General features: G+C 42.2%; 2 protein-coding genes and 1 non-coding gene across 3 annotated transcripts in view; 1 reads left to right on the plus strand and 2 right to left on the minus strand.

The window, feature by feature from the left end:
* The window catches only part of SYNE3 (spectrin repeat containing nuclear envelope family member 3), a 94559-nt gene extending 80950 nt beyond the window's left edge, over window positions 1–13609 (minus strand). The window contains exon 1 of the mRNA XM_055816180.1: window positions 12925–13609. The gene's annotated coding sequence lies outside the window, so the exon portion shown is untranslated. The remainder of the gene's footprint in view (window positions 1–12924) is intronic.
* Window positions 11545–11818, minus strand: LOC114010263 (small Cajal body-specific RNA 13). The gene has a single exon (XR_003551642.2). It is a non-coding gene; the product is annotated as a small Cajal body-specific RNA 13 (non-coding RNA).
* A 669-nt stretch (window positions 13610–14278) lies between the features above and the next one.
* Window positions 14279–22447, plus strand: GLRX5 (glutaredoxin 5). Its single transcript, XM_055816718.1, has 2 exons — window positions 14279–14652; window positions 20312–22447. The coding sequence occupies exons 1-2, from the start codon at window positions 14343–14345 to the stop codon at window positions 20488–20490; spliced, it is 489 nt and encodes a 162-aa protein (XP_055672693.1). The 5' UTR covers window positions 14279–14342; the 3' UTR covers window positions 20491–22447.
* The last annotated feature ends 484 nt before the right edge of the window (window positions 22448–22931 follow it).

The following is a 22931-nucleotide window of genomic DNA, read 5'->3' on the forward strand; positions in this document are numbered from 1 at the left end:
ACTGCTAATGGCACAACAGCCTATCTTCAGGAGCACTCGGGCAAGGAGCACAGCAGTAAACCAGGCTAACTTCCTGTCCTACACTCATGTGGAGATCATCCAGACTTAACCCAGCATTTCACATTCTCTGTGCTGCATATTTTGGAATTTAATTTTTGTCTATTTCAGTTCCATGTCCTGAGCACAGACTGACTACCTCTGCAGGAAAGTGCAGCTTTGTGCTACAGCATCAGTTCTCACACACCTGGATCAAATACTCTCCCATAGTTAAGCACTTACTGCTCACCCGAGTTCCAGCTCATGGGCAGACTTGGATATTTCAAGTACACTTGAAATTTAAGCACAGATTCTACAAGACAGATTCCAAACTAATTGTTTTTTTGATTTCTCATGCAAGTATACTTCCATGTAAACAGAAAAGTAATAGTTAGTGCCCCTTATTCATTAGGTTTTAAATTTGGAATTTTAGCTCAGACTGAAGTTAGCAACTATCACAGAAGACTGCAGTCAAATGAAGTTTGCATAATGTTAAATACAGGAGCTGTTAACAACATCCATTAAATCAACTGTTGTAAACCAAGCCCTTTACGCCCATATACCCTTCAGAGAATAGGAGCCTTCAGCACACAGGGTATTTAAATCTGGACTTACTACTCCCAATATCACCCCCAGAACTGCAGTAAGCAGATGCAATTAGGAACAAAGGAAACTTGTTTCAAGTTTTCTATTAGGTGCAAGATACTGCCAAAGAAGCCTCAGATCTCTGCAGCTTCTGCAACTGATAGAAGCAAGCCTAACAGTGAGAAGTATGCAGGAGCAAGGTTAGAAGACAAAAACCAACACAAGTCCACTGAATTTAAAGAGAGTAAAGCCAGTATAAACCAGCTGAGGCACTGCTTCAGGGGAATGTGAAGCTCAAGGGCAGCCTTAGCTGCGGAGACCACAAAACGGTGGAGTCCAAGATCCTTAGGGCAGCGAGGAGGATGCACTGCAAGCTTGCTACCCTGGACATCAGGAGAGCAGACTTTGGCCTCTTAGGGATCTACTTGCTAGAGTACCATGGGATAGAGCCCTGGAGGGAAGAGGAGCCCAAGAAAGCTGGTTAATATTCAAGCATCCTCCAAGCTCGGGAGTGATTCATCCCAACAAAGATTAAGTTGGACAAAAAAAGCCAGGATGCCTACGTGGATGAAAAGGAGCTGTTGGACAAAATAAAACACAAAAAGGAAGCCTATAGAGGGTGGAAGGAAGGACAGGTAGCCTGGGAAGAATACAAAGGAACTGTCTGAGCAGCCAGGGATCAGGTTAGGAAAGCTAAAGCCCTGATAGAATTAAATCTGGCCAGGGACATCAAGAGCAACAAAAAAAGCTTCTATAGGTACATATGTTTTAAAAGAAAGACTAGGGAAAACATGGGCCCTCTCCAGAAGGAAATGGGAGACCTGGTTACTTGGGATATAGAGAAAGCTGAGGTACTCAATGACTTTTTCACCTCAATCTTACTGGCAAGTGCTCCAGCCACATGGCACATGTCACAGAAGACAAAGGCAGGGACTGGGAGAACAAAGAACCGCCCACTACAGATCAGGTCTGAGATCATCTAAGGAACCTAAAGGTGCACAAGTCGACGGGACCTGATGAAATTCATCCATAGGTCCCAAGGGAACTGGTGGATGAAGTGGATAAGACATTATCTGTCATATTTGAGAAGTTGAGGCAGTTTGGTGAAATTCCCACTGACTGGAACATGGGAAACAATCCCCGTTTTTAAAAAGGGAAATAAGGAAGACCCAGGAAACTACAGGCTGGTCAGTCTCACCTCTGTGCCTGGCAAGATCACAAAGCAGATCCTCCTGGAAATCATGCTAAGGCACATAGAAAATTAGGAGGTGATTGGTGACAGCCAACATAGCTTCAATAAGGGAAAGCTGTGCCTGGAAAACATGGTGGCCTTCTATGATGGGGTTACGGTGCTGATGGATCAGGGAAGAGCGACTGACATCATCTACCTGGACTCATGCAAAGCTTTTGACACTGTCTGGCATAACATCCTTATCTCTAAACTGGAGAGGCATGGATTTGATGGGTGGACCACTCAGTGAACAAGAAATTGGCTGGATAGTCACACTTAAAGACTTGTGGTCAGCAGATCAATATTCAAGTGGAGACCAGTGACGAGTGGTGTTCTTCAGGCATCCATACCACACTGGGACCCATGCTGTTCAACCCCTCTGTTGGCAACATGGACAGTGGGATCAAGTGCACCCTCAGCAAGTTTGCCGATGACACCGAGCTGTGTGGTGCAGTTGATGTGCTGGAGGGAAGGGATGCCATCCAGAGGGACCTTGACACACTGGAGAGGTGGGCCTGTGCAAACCTCATTAAGTTCAACAGGCCAAGTGCAAGGTCCTGCACCTGAGACAGGGCAACCTCCAGTATCAATACAGGGTGGGCAAAGAATGGATTGGGAACAGCCCGGAGGAGAAGGACTTGGGGGTGCTGGTAGACAAAAGAGCTCAACACAGCCTGACAATGTGCTCTTGCAGCCCAGAAAGCCAATTGAATCCTGGGCTGCATCAAAAAAAGTGTGACCAACAGGCCTTCCCCTCTACTCAGCTCTCATGAGACCACACCTGGAGTATGAGTACTGCATGCAGCTCTAGAGCCTCCAACATAAGGACATGAACCTGTTAAAGCAAGTTCAGAGGAGGGTCATAAAGATGAGAGAGGGCTAGGGCATCTCTCCTATAAAGACAGGCTGAGAGAGTTGGGATTGTTCAGCCTGGAGAGGAGAAGGCTCCAGGAAGACCTTCTAGCAGCTTTCCAGTACCTAAAGGGGGCCTACAAGAAAGCTAGAGAGGGACCTTTTACAAGGGCATGTAGCAACAGGACAAGGGGGAAATGGCTTTACACTAAAAGAAAGTGGACTTAGATCAGCTATTAGGAAGAAATTATCTAGATTTAGATTAGGTATTACGAAGAAATTCTTTACCGTGAGGGTGGCAAGACACTGGCACAGGCTGCCCAGAGCAGCTGTGGATGCCCCATCCCTGGCAGTGTTCAAGGCCAGGCTGGATGGGGCTTTGAGCAACCTGGTCTAGGTGGAGGGTGTCGCTGCTCACACCAAGGGGGTTGGAACTGGATGACCTTTAAGGTTCCTTCCAACTCAAACCATTCTATGATTTATTGATGAGCAAAACAGACTGCAGCACAGGCACCAGATATATCAGGATTCTTCATACAAACACCATTTGCTTGAATTATACCATTTTATTTGGAACATACGCTGTAAAGGAACAGTTGTCACTGATGATACTGGAGTCCCCCAGCACTATCAAAACATTCATAACATTCACTGTCCATGTTGATATCAAACAATGTTTGTCTTGAGGTAGAAGAAATAATGATGCTCTTTGTTCTATTTTCTTCGCAGGTTTTCACAGGTTCTGGTTTTGTTTGATTTCAGCCTGGTACCTACACAACTTTAACAGTCTGAAAACACTCAAAAGTTTTTTTGTCTCTAAATATAAGCAGCAACACTCAATGCCCAAAAGAGTACACTGAGGTGTTAAAAGCTGATAAAGGATCAGACTGGAACTTTGAAGGCAATACCACTTCACAGCTAGTAAACAGAAAAACAAGTGTACAATTACCTTTTTCTGTTAACTACACTGTTGCAGTTTTTCTGATGCATCTGCAGTAGTAAAAGTCCTTATGTTGGCTTTATTAAAAGGAAGCTTCTATAGGGGGGGAAAAATTAAGACTGAATACCAATATAATTTTGTGTCTAAAAATATACTCAAGCAAAAGTGTCAGGCAGAGAACAACTGAACATAGACCAAGTCAGAGGCACAGATGAGGTAGGAGTAACACCCCAAGACACAACTCTCTTTGCCCCAAGGAGCATCTTCACTAGCCAGTTATCATGTCCCACAGCTTCCTCTGGGTTCCCATCCCCCAGGGCAACTTAAGGGTTTTTTTCTGCAAGTTGTCTTCAACATTTAGGCATCAGCAAGTTTAGCAGCTATGCAGCAAACAGTTTCTAACTTGTCTACGTTTTGCAACCAGAACAAAACATTGAATTTACTTTGTTTCTTTGAGAAATCTCCACTGCTTTCAGCTACCTTTTTTACAATGTATTTTAAAGCACACACTTCCGCATAGCACTCTTTTCCCATGTCTTTACAGTCCTCAGTGACATGTTAGGAAGGTAACATGGAAATAGGAGGCTGCAAACTGCAGGAGGGTATAAAAGTATATTTGAGAAAAGAGACTGAGAGAGGAAAGGGGGGATAAGATAATTGTTTCTCCACTTGTAAATGAAGAAGCCTGCTTATATGACATTTCTCCCTCCAGATGAGATAAGACAGTGGGATTGCTGAGGCTTGTGCAGTTTGGAGGACTGCACTTACGAGCACACACTACTTGTGAATCCCATGCAAGCCTACAAAGACATGAAAGATAGTCTAAAAATCAAATGATAGCTGGTATATTAAATCTGGAAACCATTTCTCTTACCTATAAATCTTCATATTATTAATATTAAATCAGATTCTTCTAGATGAAAATGAATTAAAGAACATAGACTTGACATCCATAGTAAACTGGTATAGGAATAAAGACAAGTCCAACTGTGTCCCCACATTTTGAAATGAAAGATAATATCTGTTTTGCATGTGTTTTATATACTATTTAAACATGGTGTGTGTGTGTGGGAGGGAATCAATACTCATCCACTTTAAGTGTATGAAATTAATTAGGTTGATTAATAATCCTACATATAAATAGCATTTTTTAAACTTAAAACAGCAGTTGAAGAAGATTCAGATTTTATGCAGTTATTGATTTGTGCTGTGAACTCTGCAGACCAAAAAGGTTTACTGACTGTATTTGCAGGAGCACCCAGAGACCTCCCAACTGCAGACAGACAGGGAGTTCACTAGGGAGTCTGAATGTGCCCACAGAAAAAGGCTAAATTTTCTGGAGCAGCAACAATCTAGCCATACCAGTAAGCAGATGAGGGAAGGGTTATGCTGATTCCTGCTTTGAGAGTGTGAAGGAAGCAGCAACAAAGTGGAAGGTTGTATGCTTAAGTGTATGCAGTGCTAGCTTTTCATAGAATCACAGAATAACTGAGGTTGGAAAAGACCTTTAAGATCAAGTCCAGCTGCTAACCAGAGACTGCCGAGTCTACCACCAAAGCATGCCTCTAAGCACACATCTGCATGTTTTTTAAACACTTCCAGGGATGTTGGTTGCATCTAGTCTTTTAAGGGATAGGAAAACACATGCTACAAAAAACAAGCTCTTGTATACCAGTGTTTAAAAGACCATAGAACTAAACTTTCCTCCTTCCATGGCAGGTGGACCTTCAATCATTTGCCACAGTAGTCCAGCGTGAAACTACAAAAGGGCAGATCAACTTCCTCCAATCGAGTGCCTCAAACTAAAGTACAGTGACAGAAAAGAGCTGCTAAGATGTACCTTTGTTTCCCCATGCCTCCCAGGACTAGCAACAATTGAAAAATCAGTATCTTAACAAGTCTCTGGACAAAAAGCAAAAGGGCGACTGATGGGGAAAGGAATCCAAGGATGATTCAGTGGTAAGCACCCCCCACTGTCACCAGAAAAGTGATTATTCTAAAACTCAGAGCTTTTCCCCAGTCTTTTGTTCACAGGGTGCAAATGCTTTTGTTTTAAATGAAGTCAAGCTGATTATTAAACAGGCCTTTGTACAAGTCCAACAGATACTACAATTAAATGGCACACAACTTGCCAGTATAAGGTCTTTATCCTGCAAGTTGCTAGCAATGTCCGTGGAGACTGCTGAACAATCTCAGCTGCCACGTACATCAGCAAGGGAGGAAAGCTACTATGAACTTCAGAGCACTGCAGCATTGAAACTTTAAGTTATTTTCTTGCAATTCAGTCGTCAAAGGTAAACATTAAAATTACAAAGAGCTTCCATACAATTATTTAATGCAAATTTAGGAAAAGTGCATGTGCTGCTTGTATTTGTGGGAAAGCTGCCTATTCTGTGAAAGAACTGCTTGCCCTCTAGAAGTGCAAATAAATGGTAGCAACCACCACCAAACCAACCTGTATGTCTGTGTCCTGCAGTTACAAGCATTAAAAACTCTGTGTGCGCACAGTCAGAAGCAAGAAAATCACAGTATCTATATGGGGTATTTGGCAGCACTCTCTCAGTTAGCTCCCCTGTTCTTTGAACAGTCACGATTTTAAAGAGATACAGGTCTTAATAGCACAAAAAAAGGACAGGAAGAAAATACTTTACAATATCAACCCCCCCCTCAAATTCTCTCCTCTTTATATCGGTATTTCTAGCTTTACAAGTTTTTGGTTTTAAGTGTAGCAATCTAAAAATTCAAGTATTCCGGCCTCCCCTTTAAGCATTTGTATTTTTACCTCCCACAAGAGATATATGGGCTGAAAGCTTGAGAACAGAGCCAATGTATTAGAAATGCAAGTATGTCAACACCCCCACTCCTTCTCCTCATTTTAAGTTTTTGTTAGCCTTTCAGTCTAATTTTATTTACACCACATAAAAACTCCTCTGAAAACCAAGCAAACCAAAATATTCCCACTGTATTCACAGACATTTTTTCAGAGCACTCAACATACCTGCAATTTATGTTTTTTATGCAAATTTATGTTATGTTATGCAAATTATGCTCACAATTTACCTGCAACATCAGTATCTGTGGTTTGCAGGCAGGGATTTAAGATACAGAAGTTCATAGTACCCATTGATTTCAGGAACCCAATTTAAGACACCTAACTTTTCACAATAGTTTTTTTAATACTTCATATTTTGACTTCACATAGTCATTGCTTCATTGATTCCAATTACAATTGCAAGGGCTGAGAACTTTTCCAAGTCACCCTTCAAACACCAAGCAGTGAGCACTGTCGAGGACTGCACTTGGAACAATTTTCCAGACTTCCTTCCATAGCAGAGATTGAAATAACATCCATCTAAGGAGGACATATTAAAGGCTTTGATACCATCCTCCTGCAAGCACCCTTCCTTTGTTTGAACCTCAGGGTAGACCAAGAAATCAATGCCTATGCATTGAACATGTACGTTTTCTGGGGAAAAAGAGGTCATAAAAACTTTGGTTTCACCTCCTATGCACATGATTTTGAAAGTTGTCCAGCTTAAATCTAACATTTGAGTGTTCTACTTTGCAACTATAAGAGCATTCCTTTAACAACCTGCATCCACGTTTGTTTCCTTAGAAGCCAATCAATAAAAACAATGCAGATTCACATTGATCCTTGCACAAACCACCTTGGATCAGAACGCAACTGGTAACTTGTTGTAGGAAGTGACTGAAAGATCAGAAGCTGGTTGCTCATCACCATAGACAGGGTGGTCACTAAGATGACCAGTGGCACAAGAAAGCTGAGACATGCTGCCACTAGATTCTCACTTAAAAGATCGGAGGTTTCATTTCCATGCTCTTGTGAAAGTGTATTTTGCATGTACCGCTCAATTGCAGCAGACTTTTTTTAAAAACCCCCAAACTGTTCTATTTATAGTTTTATTCAGCGCTGCTTTAGCCGTTTCTGCTGTCTGTGCCATCAGACCTAGTTGCTACAGCCTCACCCATATTCCTAGTCACTCCGATTCCCTCTCCCCTCCATACTACCCATTTCAAATGTTCCATTTTAGGTTACACATCTGGTCTGAGAATCTCCCTTCTCTGAAGGGACAGAAACAATCACTGCAATAGGCTTGGAGAGACGACACTGTCCCATCCACCTCTAGAAGCAACTGGTGCAGCTGTCTGTACCATTCCCCTCTGGAAGCAGAGTCCCAGCTTCTCACACCTTTGCGCACCCTCTCCTTACTTTCACTACTGGAAACTGACTCCAACCCAGCCCACAAAAGTTCGGAAATACAAGGAGAGTATCACATACAGTGGGGAAAAAAACACAACATACTTTCAGCTCAATTTAGTTTGTAGACAAATTGGAGTTTCAGAACCTCTTGCCAGAGCCACACGCGGGCAGATTTCCACGCACACTGCTATCAAAGATCAGTTCTTAGTAAAGTTTCAAGCCCTCAAATTCCACACCACAGCTGCCTCATTCAAATGCAAGTTCTCTTTAGTATAGCATAAACTATTGCACAAGTTCTGTGGGAAAATTTAATCAAAACGAACTCCAGCTGGCATAAAAACTTGAAAGCTTCAATCCATATGAAAAAGATGTAAGCAACTGAGATGAAGGTCATTTTATTCTGCACAAGACTATGTAATAGAGGACTAGGAACATCTTTTTACAACAAATACAATTGATTGCAATAAGTAATTTTAGTTTAGCTACTCACTTAAGGTTTTTTTCATCCCTGCTTTAAAATACCACTTTTGCATTTCTACAAGCACGTGGTATACAGCTGATTAATGTAAAAATGTGAGAGTAATTGAGAGCTTATTACATTTAAGATAATATTACATTAATAACACTAGCAACTGAAGACTAACATTTTAACAAAAAGCTTCCAGGCTCGCCAGAGTTACTTCAATACAGGTTTATCAAACAAAGTTTAAGCAACAGCAATTCATTGGTTTAGGGTCACAGAATTGACTAGAAGACAGCTCTTTTTCAAAGAATGACAACTTCATTTGTCTTAAAACGAATGACAACTTTTAAATGTCATGACATTTTATGTCAACTTCATAATGTCTTTTTTTATTTATGACAACTTCAAAATGTCTTAAAACACGTACACGCATTCCTAGAAAAAACTGAAAGACTAAAGGGTGCATGATGAAAAAAATAGAGTCTTTACTGAAATATTGTAGTACAAGTTTAAACATACTGAAGTTTTTTAAAAAAAACTTAGAATTAAGATTCTCCATAACAATTCAATCTACAAATACAGCAATGTGTGCAAAACTCTTGTAGGAGAAATATCTTATACAATTGAAACTCACGTGTGATGACACATGCATAGTACTATCTGTCTTCTGCAACAGAAGAGACCAAATAGCCAGCACTGTTCATTAAAGTTAAGGCAAGTTGATACATTTCTCAGAATGACAAGAAAAATACCTTACTGTAATTTAAAAAAAAAAAAAAGATAGGGGTATTCAAAAGTGCTGAACAAGAACAGATGCAATCACTCTCTGCAACAAGTATTCACCTACTACAGCCTGCCATTTTAGCAACAGAGGGATCATCATCTGCCAGACCGAACCTGTCAAAGCCCCCTCAAGAACACAAAATCCAGGCTAATCTGAGCTTTTCTTGACTCATTGCAACTGCATGTTCTTTAAAATGAGCTAAACCAACAAAAGCACTCCTGTCATTGTGGCTAATACACCGAGTACACCAGTAGAACTTAACTGGGGCACAAGAACCTTTCTTACAGGCACAGTGCCCTGGGGTTTTCCCTGCAGTTATGAAAAACCAGAAGACATTTCCAGCATTTTAAGTAAATCACACCATACCAAATTAAATACCCTGTTGACGCTGCACCGGTCAAAAGTGAATGCCCAGGAAGCAAAGAACAGGACATGCCTGTCATTATTGGATCAAGTCTTGAGGTATAGCAGACTAGGGACTGGGATTATAATGTTATCTTTATATTTAGCAGATCAATTTTTCCTCTTGAGTTTGCCCAGTGTTTTTTGAGCCCCATGAAAGATTCTGGGATTCCTAACTCCTGTGTTAGGTGAGAGGTATTCTCATTAGAGAGAACATTTTTCAGCTCTGCATATAGAGTTAGATGTACATAAAATTAGGCTTCCCCAGTAATACTGAAAGACTCAAGCACCATTACCACCTGCAAATAAGGTACAATGGTCTCACAGACTCTGGTCAGGCAGAATAGTTGCAAGATGCTTGCTCATCCCAAAGGATAACTATTCGTCTATTACAAAGGTCATACTACATGCCCTTGCCCCTGGACAGCATCACAATTCACAAAGCAGAGCGTTACTACAGAGGCATATTCTGAGATCAGTGTCATTAAGAAGCAAGCTTGCAGTCCAAAGTGTCTCATTTGAAGGTCCACATTCAAGCTTGAACATGATCTTCAACTCTATTTGTTAAACGTGAGGCTCCAGCATCTGTCCTTTGATTATTAACAAGACCGCTCTGCCAAAGGCATCCTTACATAAACCAAGTCAAAAAAACTACCTTAGATCATGCAGAACACCCATCAGTATCAGTTAAACTGACTTGGGTAATTTCATATATATTCTTCGCCTTTGTCATTATGAAATTTACCGTTGTATTTTAAAGCCAACACAAACACCCTTTCTGGAATAGGCTATAATTCCATAAATATTATCTAATTACCCATCTAGTTCAGAAACAAACTTGCTTATAGGTCTCCAGTTTAGATCTAAAACCAGGAAGTTAGACGCAGCAGATTCCAAAATGTCAATTTCCAACGGGACCTGAATTTCTACATCAGTAAAATCCCTATAACGGTCCTTCATTTCTGCTGTTTGTAGCACAACTTTTTCAAACTAGCACATCTTCAAAATAACCAGGAACTTTTAACAGATGTGTCTTCAGCATTCACAGTTTACGCATCCCACACAGATTTTTACTGTGCAGTCCAAAACTGTAGGTACATTTTAAGCATTCTTAATGCTTTCAAAACTTCAGGATATGATGGTGCCAGATGTTGCCTTGATGATATGCTGAAATTATTCACCTGGTATGCAGAACAGCCGGAGCTCAAGCCACCTCACTGAAAAGCTTAAAGAGGCAATAAAACCACCTAAGCAGAGCTCAATTGTTAAGGCACAAGGGACTGCGTTTCTAGGCACTATCACAAGACAGAACACCACACATATCTGACTTGGACACAAAGAAGTGTCCTGTTCTGATAAGCTGAAGTGAGACTTTTCTTCCGATCTTTCTCACCAGCTAATTTAGCTCCCTGCTTCTTAGAAACAAAAACACCCCCTCTCTCCTGACAGTATCATTCTTAGATATCTACTTTCTTGTGCACTGCAGAAGAACTTCAAACCACTAATTTGTAACTAGTAATTCTATTCAGCAGCAGAATGCCTTGAAATAATTAATCTGTGACTGAGTGTTAAGCCCTGCAGTTTGAATAATGGTGCCTTTATTACTGTTTTCAAAATGAGGCGATAGGTCTTCTAACAGGAACATCAGCAAAATGTCAGGAGTCTTATGGAAATTCCATTAATATTTCTTCCAAACAGATGATTTAAAACATTATCTGGAAAATACAAGAAGTTTCACTTAGACTGATAGAAGACTGGAGCACACAACAAATAATTATCTCTTTGTTTCTAGAATGTTCTAATTGTTCTAAGTCTTATCAGTAGGGAAGTGTTTATCCACTAATAGAGTGCTGCTCCACTCTATTTGCCTAATCCAAAAGCATTTCACCATATTAAATACATTATTAAAAAGCATTTTGTTAACCTTAATATTATCTCACAGGTCAATCTCACAAAACTACAGTGAGTAACTACAAATTCAGGTACTTTCATTTAACCCAGTACACAGACTTCAGAGAAGCTTTCTAACATTTATAGCAGTTTTTCTGTGTTCAGCAGGTGTTACTTTTATTTGCTAAACAATATCAAACTGCAAGATTGCTCTTACTGTTGATAGATCAATAATGACATGGGATAAGTCATTATCTCCGTGGCAACAGAATCGTAACTGTTAGAGGAATATTGCGCATGTTGCTGCTGGGACTCTTACAGGCATGCCTCGGCTTCCTCACGCAGGTGCTCTCTCTGCAAGCCTGGTATGCCCAGGGTACTAACAACCAAGGGCATCTCTTGGACTACAGAGGATTAAACTGCAACTGCGGTTACGTTATTCCAGAACGAGCATATCCTCACAAGGGTTTATTACACTTCAGTTTGATGTCCGATTTCACTTAAGATTTCCAATGAACCATCTCCTTGTAGAAACAGCTAGAATGGAATTTGGGAAGGCAAACATTCATATCCTAACTTTTTTTTTTTTTTGAAAGACGACATTTTGTTGCCTTTAAGAATAGAAAGATATCTTTCTTTTTATTCCATTTTCATTTAATTCCCCTCTGACTCCCCAGCATCTTAAGTTGGCAGAAGGCTTTCTGCTAGATTAAATGAACAAACAAGACCACTGGGACTTAACACTTACTAAGACTGTCTGTATATTGTACAAGTTCAACAAATAGAAAAACCTATTTTTGCTTTGCAGAATTTACTTAAGTTTTATCTAGCATGTATTTTTTTTTTTTTTTTACATATTGCACAACCTTACACCACATTAATCATAAGATATATACCACAGAAAACAAAAACTTCTCTGTGTCTTGATCAGCATAACTGTGCCTGGCTTGTAATGTTCTGTTGAAAACAAAACATACTCACACAGAAAACACACAACGCTCATAGCAATACAATACGTGAACTTTGCTTTTAGATTCATAACAGTAAGTATTTCTTCATAAATAAATAAATATACTTTCAAATACTGCGGCAACACTTGTTTTATTCATAACCTATTTACACTGGATGACAAACTGCAAGTTTGCCACAATTCCCTTTGGAATGTGTTCTGATTAAGTTTAAATAAAAGGCAACAGAAATGATGCCTGAAGGTAGTTATATAGAGAATGAAAAGCGAGGTGTCACTCAAGCATCAGCCGGATTCCACAAATACCAAGAACTAGCAAACAGTCTTCTGAATGCTGAAGGCAAGCTGGTCTTGTTTGTAAAGTTCTCACATGAGCAGAACCAGGTGGAAAAAACCTTTTTCTTTAGAAAGGCAACTAACAAATGGCCATTAGTACACCAGAAGTCCAGACGTTAAAGCTGCAGTGTAAATTAACACTCAGAAATACTCTACTATTTGTCATTTGTGATAGAGTGTGGTTTAGTCAAAAAACTTTTCAACACTTCTACTTACAGGATGGACCTGACTGCTGCAGACCTCCATGCTCTGCTCGAAGTTCTTGGAAAGAATCCGGTGTCTGCCCAAGAGCTCCAAGTTGGCTGTACACACCGCTGTTGCAGTACGTGTTCCGAGTTCAGCATTTCTCTGGCTGATGCTGGGCAGTTCTGCGTATCTTCCACCTTTTGCACATGCAGCCACCCAGCCCAACCTTGCTCCCACCTCCTCATCTTGCTGCCACCCCTGCCAGCTGCTCCAGTGACAGATCAAGCTGTGCAAAGCTACCGGTTGCTCGGCTCTTCTCTCCTAGCACTAAAGCAAAGCATGCAAACACCTGCTAGTTTCTCAGCGATATAAACAACCTGCTTCATTCCATTTTAAAAAAGCAACCAAAGCCGAGCCAGTGAAGGCAAACAGGTCAGACACAGCCAAAGCTGCCAAGGAGACAGACTCATCCAGCACTGCCAGCTGCCTACGGTGACAAAAGGTGCCGACTCAACAGCGCCGCTCTTTTGAGGACACACTTCCACCGCTGCAAGTCGCACACCTGAGCATGCTGCCCCACCAGCAAGGTTCGCCCAGCCCAGGCGGCCGACACACCAGCGCAGCCCGCCCCTTCACAGCCCCGTTCTCCCCGGGATTCGTTTGGGCGTCCAACACCGGTTTGACGCCCGGCTCGCCCCCGAGCCCCCACCGCAACTTCCCCCCCCCCCCCCCCCCCCCCCCGCGGCAGGCGGCGCCGGGCACATCCCCTGGCTTCACCAGCCCGCACCGCGCCGCTCCCCCGGCTCCGCTCAGCCCGCGCCGCTGCCGGGGCCTGCCCGCACGCCTGACCCGAGGGGAGCTGCTGAGCACGGCGACGGCCGCCCGGCGGGCCCCCCTACCGCGCCGCCCTCCCCTCCCTGCCGCCCCGCGGAACCGGCGGGGAGGACGGGGGGCCCGGGCGGCCCCACGGCGGGGAAGAGCGGCACAGCCATCCCGCCGCTGCGCATCAGGCAGGCAAAGGGCGGCTGAGGCGCACCGAGCCCCGCCACCACGAGCAGCCGCTACCCGGAAGCGGAAGGAACTCAACGCTAACCACGCAGCCCCGGGGCGTCCCGAGCATAACACCGCACGGGGGAAGCCTGACCAATCGTAAACGCGGAGAGGGCGGGGATTAACCAGCCCATGTTAGATTGACGGGTGCTTCTCCCAATACAACATCAGAGGCGCCGTTCCCTCCGCATATAGGAAAGCTAGCCTCGGGGTTGCTGGGTGGGATGAGGCTTTCTGTATCTTCGCGGTACTGGTTGGCGCTGCTCATTGGCGTGTGAGTGCGCCTATGCGGAGGAGACGCGCCCCCGCGATCTCTCCCACTCTCCGCCAATAGGCGGGCAGCGCTGGCTCGGGGCCGGCGTAGCGCGGCGGGGCCCGGCAGTGGGCGGTGGGGCAGCATGAGCGGCGTTGTGCGGCTGGGCTGGCGGCTGGGTGCCGCTGCCGCGCGGGGCCGGGCCGGGCGGCCGCTGAGCCAGGCGCCCGCGGGCGGCGACGAGGTTGGCGGGGCCCAGGGCGGCGGCAGCGGCTCGGGGTCGCGGGAGGCGGTGGAGCGGCTGGTGCGGGCGCACCCGGTGGTGGTGTTCATGAAGGGCAGCCCGGCGCAGCCGCTCTGCGGCTTCAGCAACGCCGTCGTGCAGATCCTGCGCCTGCACGGCGTGGAGGACTACCGCGCTCACGACGTCCTGCAGGACCCCGAGCTCCGCCAAGGTCAGTGGCGGGCCGGGGCCGGGCGCGGCGGCTGCCGGGGTCACCTTTGGGTGCCGCCCCCCCGCTGCCGGGGCTTGCGCGTAGCCCGAGCCGGGCCCTGGCTGCTCCCTCTGAAACGCCGCCGTTATGGGCCGGAGCCGTAATCCCGACGTACCGGTTTTCCAGTGGGAAAGGCCCTCGGGAGGCTCCGGCGTGTGGGACCCTGCTGGCGGGCCGGGGTTGCCTTGGCGCCGCTGACCCCCCCCCGGGGGCTGGGGGGCGCCCGGTGGCAGCCCCTGCCCGCTTCTCCGGGTGTCACCTGCTTTCCTCGCTTGCTTGGGCTTTCGGTTGCGTTGGGCTGGGTTGGGTTGGTGAGCAGGCCCGCATGCCGAGGTTTGGGAGTTTGGAGTGGATCACAGGGATGTGCTGTTAAGGTTGCTCTGCCTGGACGTCCCGGTTTGGTTTCCCTAACCCTTACTATGTCCAAGAGCGTCTTAGTTATCAGCCGAATGCCTTTTTAGCTTACAGGGTAACTCTTGGAGATCAGGCTCTTTGTGCTGCACGGGCTTGCCTAGTTAATAAATACAAAGCTGCCTTAAAAGACCCCTGAAATACTTCGTTAGCAGATCATTTCTTCCCCGTGAACAGCATGGTGAAATTCCGTGAATGGTTTGGACTTGTACCACTTGATTCCTTGCTGGCACTGCCCTCTGGGGTTCTTTTGATTACAAAATTATGCTAATCGTTTGCACAAGAAATATTTAGTAATAGTTTTACCATTGCTGCCTAAGTGGTAGGAGCAGTTCTATAGAAGCTTTTTTGCCAGCTGTAGAAGGCTAGTACTCTGTTCTCGTAATGCTTTTCTGCCTTCTTTGCCTATTCAGTGTGCATAGCTTACTGTTGAGGTTTTATGTGGCTATTTGAGAAAGTTTTAAAACAACAAAAAAAATAATAGTGTGTAGCAATTTGTCATGCAGGTGCATGGCATTAACAATCCTTGTCCAGAATACACTAAAATGTGCTTTAAAGCCACATGCTGGCAGGTGCCAGGTGATTGATTTCCTTCTTCTGTGGTTTTGGTATCATTGGACTTGGGTCAGTTTTTCTTCAGCTTTTAGCTGAAAAGCTGATTTTTTAATCCTTGGTTGCTTTTCAGTTCACAGGTGTAATAGCTGATATAAGAGCTTAAATACTGAAATTTGTGCGTGATGACATTTTTTGTTAAAGAATTTTGGTTTTCAAGTAAATCTACTGTCTTTGGTAGATGAGCGCATCATGGTAGTTTTCTAAACTGTATTTACGTATCTGAATTTACTAGAACAAACTCAAACTAAACAGGAGGAAATAAAACCTTGAAATCAAGCCATTAGCATTTCACTTTTGGTTGAGAGGGCTTTTGTGAGTCCTTCAGCAGGCAACGTGTGTTTAAGTTATAATCTCTGGGGACTTGACTATGTGAATATATAGTCTCTTATTCCTATGTAACAGGAAGATCTCCCTTCTGAGCACATTACATTTTTCCTCCACATGAACTCTGGCTTGTGTTAGGTGATCTGAGAGGTTATTTCCCTCCTGGCTATCTGAGCTTTAAATTGAAATTAGTGGTTTAATCCGGACTGTTTGGCTAAGCCATGCTGAATGCAGTAACAGAGCGTACCCTTGCACAATATCCTGCAGGTTCTCAGGTGCCTAAAAAAGTTGTTCTGTTCCCTGCCATGCACCAGCTTTGGCACTTGTCCGACTGCATGGAGAGCCAGCTCAGCTTATTAACTGGATCACTGGGCATATGAGTTGAACTCGGTTGTTGTACTGTGAGGTGAGTGCCAGAGCCAGAACCAGAGATGGAGCTTTGACGAATTGGGGAACAACACAGCTGCTTTCAAGGCCAGCAGGCTGACATACTGCTTCAGCTGTATTACCTACTGCACCCTAAAAAGCCAGTGTGTGCCTGCTTCTGTGGATGACAGTCTCTGGCAGAGGAGAGGGCAGGGCTGCCAGAAGCTGTAGCTCTGTAAGTTTCCAAGTGTGATGCAGCAGTGACTGCCTGAAGGCCCTCTTTGTCTCCTCTGCGATCTGGCCTCAGGTGCTGAAAAGTTCAATATACCCCATGTGATGCTTTCCTAAGCCTTCTCTGCAGACGTAATCTGCACTGCGTGGGGTTAGTGAGGGGATGCTGAACCTTTAGCTGTGCACATATCAAATACAACAACTAAAGACTGATCTGCAAGGAGATTGCTGTCTGTGAGCTGGTCACTAGCTTTGTATTCACCTGAGCATAACTTTAGTATCTTAAAATGTTAGCTTAAAAAATTGCATAAGATTAACTTAAAACGTAACTTAAATATCTTTAAAATTTTCATGAACGTAACTTAACTGTTGGACTTGATGGTCTTAAAGGTCTTTTCAGCCTAAATGATTCAATGATTCTAAATGTTTGCATATTATGTATGATTACACGTTTGCAGTAAGAACAGGCTGTCGGAGAGGTGGTGATTCAGGCATGTTTGAAGTGCTGGTTGGTTTCTTTCCTGTATTTATTGAAACACCTTACCTTCTGGTTGTTACAGTTTGATTGCTGAAACATGTCCTGTGCTGAAATATGGCAAGCTGTAAAACAAAAACAACTCCCCTACCTTGCCTTTTCACCTAAAAGCACATGCAGATCTGTGAAACTAGATAGTTGTTGGTACTTCATGTAATTTATCTGAACTTGAGCTATGTTTCCCTGACACAAATCCATCTGTATTGAAGATGCTTTAAGAGACCTTGGCACTCTTGGACTCCATGGCAATTCAAGTTTTGTCTAAGTTGTCTGTTCCAGAAGTGATCCTGCTCTCCGCTGATGGACAACATGAGGGTGGTTCAGGTCACTGCAGCGGCAGAGAAGCTTGGGATGACATACTGGAAAAGTGGTGGTTTAAACTGGTTTGAATTGTTGTGATAGTTCACCCTTGGGTATTTTCATTGTTGCTTTACATTACCTAAGCATGGGATGCTGCCAAGTGAATGATCTTGATACTTCCTTCCACCCTTGGGCTAGCCTCCCCTAAATCATGTTTGCACTTGTACTAATGGTCTTCATGAAAACATGCAGCTTTTTTGGAGAAACTGCGGTAGGAGTAAGAGTGGTTGCTTGAGTCAGTTCTTTGATGTGGCCCATTGTTCATTAGTGTTCATGCTGTCAAGAAAGAGGATGAGAATTGGTAACTGGAGTTGGGGAAATGGGGTGGGAGTGCGCTGGGTACCCCTTGCACCGATTCTGGTTTCACAGTCACCTTAAAGTGTGCTAGCCCAGCTGTCAAACTGTAAACCTGATCTGTGGAGGGTGGTTGTAGAAAGCAAACAGTGGTTGAAGGCAGAAGCTGCAGCTTCTGAAGCACAGTGGGAAGTGTTAATCTGCAGGGAGGGGAAAGGAGATCCCTTTGGATGGGGTGCCTGTCTGTACTGTGGAGGGATTCACAACAGCGCATTCCGAGTGCAGCGAGCATAGACGAGGCTAACTTGCTTTAGCACTACTGACATAGTGACTGCTCTACTAAGCTAGGAGTTGGTTAGCCAGTTCAGGTGTTCAGTTTGTAATCTGGTTGTGCCCCAGCATGAAGGCATTTAAAGCAGTTTGTCCAATGCATGAAATACAGCACACGGAGCAGCTAGCCTGGGTTGTATTCATATTTTTATCTGAAGTTGGAGACATCCTTGAAAGTACTGTCAGCATTTCTATGTACGTGCAGTTGGGCTCTTGAAAATATTTCTGTGAAAGAAAAATTAGTGTAAATACTACCCTGGAATGCTTATTAGCAGTAGGTTTATGATGCAGAGCCCTTGGTTCTCAATTCATGTTTAGCATTACCATATCTTAACAAAACCAAACCCTTTTTCATGTTTGCAGTGTCTTCTTTGAGCAGTAGGGTTATCCTTAAGCATGCCTTAATATTGGGACTCAAGTTTTTCATCACAAGGATTATGGGTTAAAAGATTTTTAGGACAGTTTGAGCTGTTCTGAGTACTTAAAGGCCAAGAAGGGTTTAAGAAAAGTACTGCTAAACACAAGTTGACATCAAAACTTAAAATTTCTGCAAGCGGTATCTAAACAACTGAGAGAGGTTTTAATGAAATACTAATGAAGTAGTTACAGGTAGTGATACTGGAGATTAGGTTAGATGGTTATGAGTTCCTTTGGCCTTGATTTATATGCTAAAATTGCTGTTTTGGACTTTGGAAGCATTGGTTGTCCATGCACAAAATCTGAAGTCAGAATAAAATCTTGCTGATCTTGTACTTAATGGTTAGGAACACTTTGTCACAACAATGTTATTTTTTTCTGGATTACTATTATTTTAGTGGATTTATTTTTTTTAACACACTGGTATTTAACTAAGGGGAATTACTAGCTCTGTTTCATTTTTTATGCATTAAAATCTTAATCCCATTGTGTATTTATGCACTTGCGCATATTTATTAAAATACAGTGTCTTAAGTTCCAATAAAGTAAGCATAATTTGCTTACACGGTTATTTTTTTTACATCAAGTATCTTGGGGTTTACCTTAACATTTTAATCTCTAAAGAATGTATTCTAAGGGGAAAGCAAATTCCCCTGTGTTTTCTGCTACACAGGTCTAGTATTTGTTGTTAGTACTTTGACAGCCTGTGCTAAAGCTAGTACATGCTTGTTTAGAGGGTTGTCTTCCAAGGTGAATGGACTTTGATGATCTGAAAAGACATTTCTGTTGCCTTTAGGCTTAAATTTGCTATATGGTATTTTGTGCCTTTGGTAGAAAAATTCCAGGCATTGCATGTTGAAAATGTACAAAAGTGTTGAAATAAAAACTTGGTATCTAAAAAAGTGCTAGAGGGCTTGGTATAAGAGCATGCAGATGTACAATTTAGTTTGCCACAGAAATAATGGCTTTGTGTGAAGGGTCGTTTTAAAAGTGGCAATTTAGATCTAATGATTCTTCTGTATAATTTTGTGTCTTTAAGTACAAGTTGGGATTCAGTTTATACCAGCTGATGAGTTAATATTTTGGATGGTCTTAGGTTTGTCTTCTATGGAGTACAGTTTTAAACTTTAATTCTATAATTCATAATTGTCACTCGAGCTGTTTTGTTTAATGAGTGCTTTTTTTAAAGAGACTTCAGCCTTTGTGCCCCTCCCATGGGCTGTAAGGTCTGGCAGTAAAAGATAAAGCAATTTGAAATTCATAAGGCTTCTAGAGAAGCAAACATATCATGCAGTTGAACTTGCAGTAGTAAGTATAATTGTGTGAATTCAGAAGAACATAAAGTATTTTAAAATCCCTTTGGGAAATATAAAGGATAAGTGAATGTAAACAGTCCTCAATATTTTTCAGAACTTACCATTTCTGTAATAGATTGAAAAATCATACTTGGGAGGGAAAGAGACACTATGTTTTCCCAGCTCTTGTTTGAGGTCAGTATAAGCGCTGATTCCGTATCTTTCAACCCCCATCTTTGAATGGGAGTGAGAACTAAACCTAACTTTAATGTAGTTTACTCATAGTGCTCCTGTTATCTATATAAATTTTTGCCCTAATGGGAAAGAAATGAAAATGTCAGTAGTACTGTCAGGTAGAAGCAATGTATTCTGTTTGAAATACCATTCTATTTGGAGAGGAGGGGAAAACCTTTAATACTTTTTTTTTTTTTTCCTTATGCAGGAATAAAAAACTACTCTAACTGGCCTACCATCCCACAAGTGTACCTCAATGGTGAATTTGTTGGTGGCTGTGATATACTCCTCCAGATGCATCAGAATGGGGATCTCGTAGAAGAGCTGAAGAAGCTAGGAATCCGTTCAGCGCTTCTGGATGCAGAAAAAGACCAAGACAAAAAGTAAAATGGGCAAAAAAAGATACAGTGACAGGAATAAAGCAAATCTTCGATAAGAACTTGTTACCAGTAAAGCCTTATGTACTTCAGCTCAAAGAAGGCATCTTTTTGAACTGACACTAAGATTTATCTGTGAATGTCTGTTAGCTCATGGTAAATGTAGTGATGTTGGTATTTTGATTTATGGATATTGTGAAAATTTGAGTATAAGCACTGCACTGTAAAGCATACATTTGTGGAAATTTGTGTTTTAGAAAAGAAAAAGTTCACTTCTAAAAGCATTCTCTTCTTGATTGAAGTGGAAGTAAACCAAAAGAATGAATAATATTTTTATGGATTTTGAGTGTGTGTTTTGCTGTTCTTTGATACATGAACCTACGCAAATAGCATATGCATTCCCTTGCTTCTCTTGAAAAAGCATTAAGTAACAGTGCATCAGTTTTGCTGAACAACTCCTGATGATAAGACTTCCTGAGAGCCTGTAAAACTTCTGTAATCACATATGGTATAGGAAAAAAGAGTCTTCAAACAATACAGGAGAAAAAAGATTATATGAGAGTGCATGAAATAATAACTTTTATTCCAAAGGGTAAAAATAAACAGACTTGTACAAATATATGTATAATGGTCATTATTACTTTGTAACTTTCTGATGGCTTTTAAAAGATTGCTAAGAATTGTGCCTAAAGATTTTATAAAACCTTTTCTACCTCTTGCAAAGCAGCTTTCCTCCCTGCTTATGTACTTTGTGTATTGCAGTTCCGTGTCAGTGCTAAAATGTGGGAATTGTTTAAGGCTTCAGTGTTCTAGCCTAAAATAGTACATGAGAATACTTCAGTTACTACTGTAATCTTGTATTATTTGCTAGTTACCAAGTTATCTTTTTATATTTGTTGTATTTTCTTCTGACTGCAGTGCTCCAAAGAATATGGTCTTCAAATTTGGGATTAACAGATGAAATATTTCGCATAGATGAGTGCAGCAGAGGGGCTACTGATGAGATAAATATTTCTTTGTGGAAAGTCTTTAATACCTATGTAACCACAGTTCCCTAAGTCAAAACAAATTATATTGACCAGTGTAGCTTCAGCTGTACAGCAATACTGCTAAGGTTAAAAGCTAACCAAACTGTTTCTAAATGCAGTTTACTTTTATTAATACAAACCAGTTTGCATGTGAATTAGGCAAATGATTTGAAATAAACTGTATTTCTTTTTTTTTTTTGTCCACAATAGTTCCTCTGTATTTTAAATGATTAATGAAACTGATACTACTTTTGATTTGAAACCTAAAATGTTTTCCACTGCATAGAATAGAAAGTGTGGTTTAGAGAAAGGAATAATTATGAATAGTCAGGGGAAAAGGAATTCAGGACTGGAACTTGTAGACAAGAGAGATTTGAAGTTCAGTTCTAAATCTCTCCTGTCCACTTGAGCAAGCTGTCCAGTGGAGAAACTATACTGGTACGTTCTTCAGAGTATTTGCCAAAGTGGTTACAGTAAGCTCACCGTACAGTTTTAATGCAATTGGTATCACCAGTATTAAATATAACGAGTATGTTCTCTGTGTACTCACTTGTTCAGGACAGCTTGCCAGTACTGGTGGAGGTGACTGAATGACCACTGAGTATGGGTAGGTTACATCCAGCGGCTGTTACTTGTGGCTGTTGGGCAGGGAGACATGAGTGAAAGATTTTTGTGTTTGTATACCACATCACATTGATGAAATGCAAAGCTTTAGGCAGAGATGAAGGTTGGTTCAGAGCGTTTCAGCATTACCTCTCTTTGAGTTAAATAAGATTTCTTATGGCTAATCTTTCACAAGTAGTTTTTTCCATTCCACATGTCAAATATTTAGTAAAATAAATGAATTTCAGAAGTCTTCGGTTATTCATGTCAAAAGACCTATTGAAATGGATGTACACAGTAAACAGAATAAATAACAAAAATCCTTTTCTGCTTCAATGGTTAACTCTTTGCCTGACTACTAAAAAAAAATATTAAAAACCCCCAAATCTGCTGTTTCATAGAGCTCTATTCTTTATTCTTCTTCAAAAGCTGAGTATTTTTCAGTACTATCTGCTAGTAGCTTAACATAAGGTAACTGTAGCATTGTAAGGTCATTCTCCTCCAAGCAGCAAATTTTTTTTCCCCAGCATTTGTTCCTGCTTTTACCAAAACTGAAAGTTTTTCTACTTCCTGTACTTCCTTCCCTGTGGCCTTTTTAGTTTTCCATTATTTGGTTAAAATTTTGCATAACGTATATAATAGTGTTTCTATCAATTGGAATATGTTGCCATTGTACAAGTAGCAGCAACAGCAATACCGTAAAGTGTCTGTGCCAAAGCCACAAGAGTAGGGACATAAAATGTGACTTCTGCCTGCATCCCTGTGCAGTCCATATCTTTCCAGGCCCTGTGTGCAAGCAGTTGTTTTGCATAGTACATCT

This window comes from Falco peregrinus, chromosome 1 (genome assembly GCF_023634155.1).
Source record: "Falco peregrinus isolate bFalPer1 chromosome 1, bFalPer1.pri, whole genome shotgun sequence".
Lineage (NCBI taxonomy): Eukaryota > Metazoa > Chordata > Aves > Falconiformes > Falconidae > Falco > Falco peregrinus.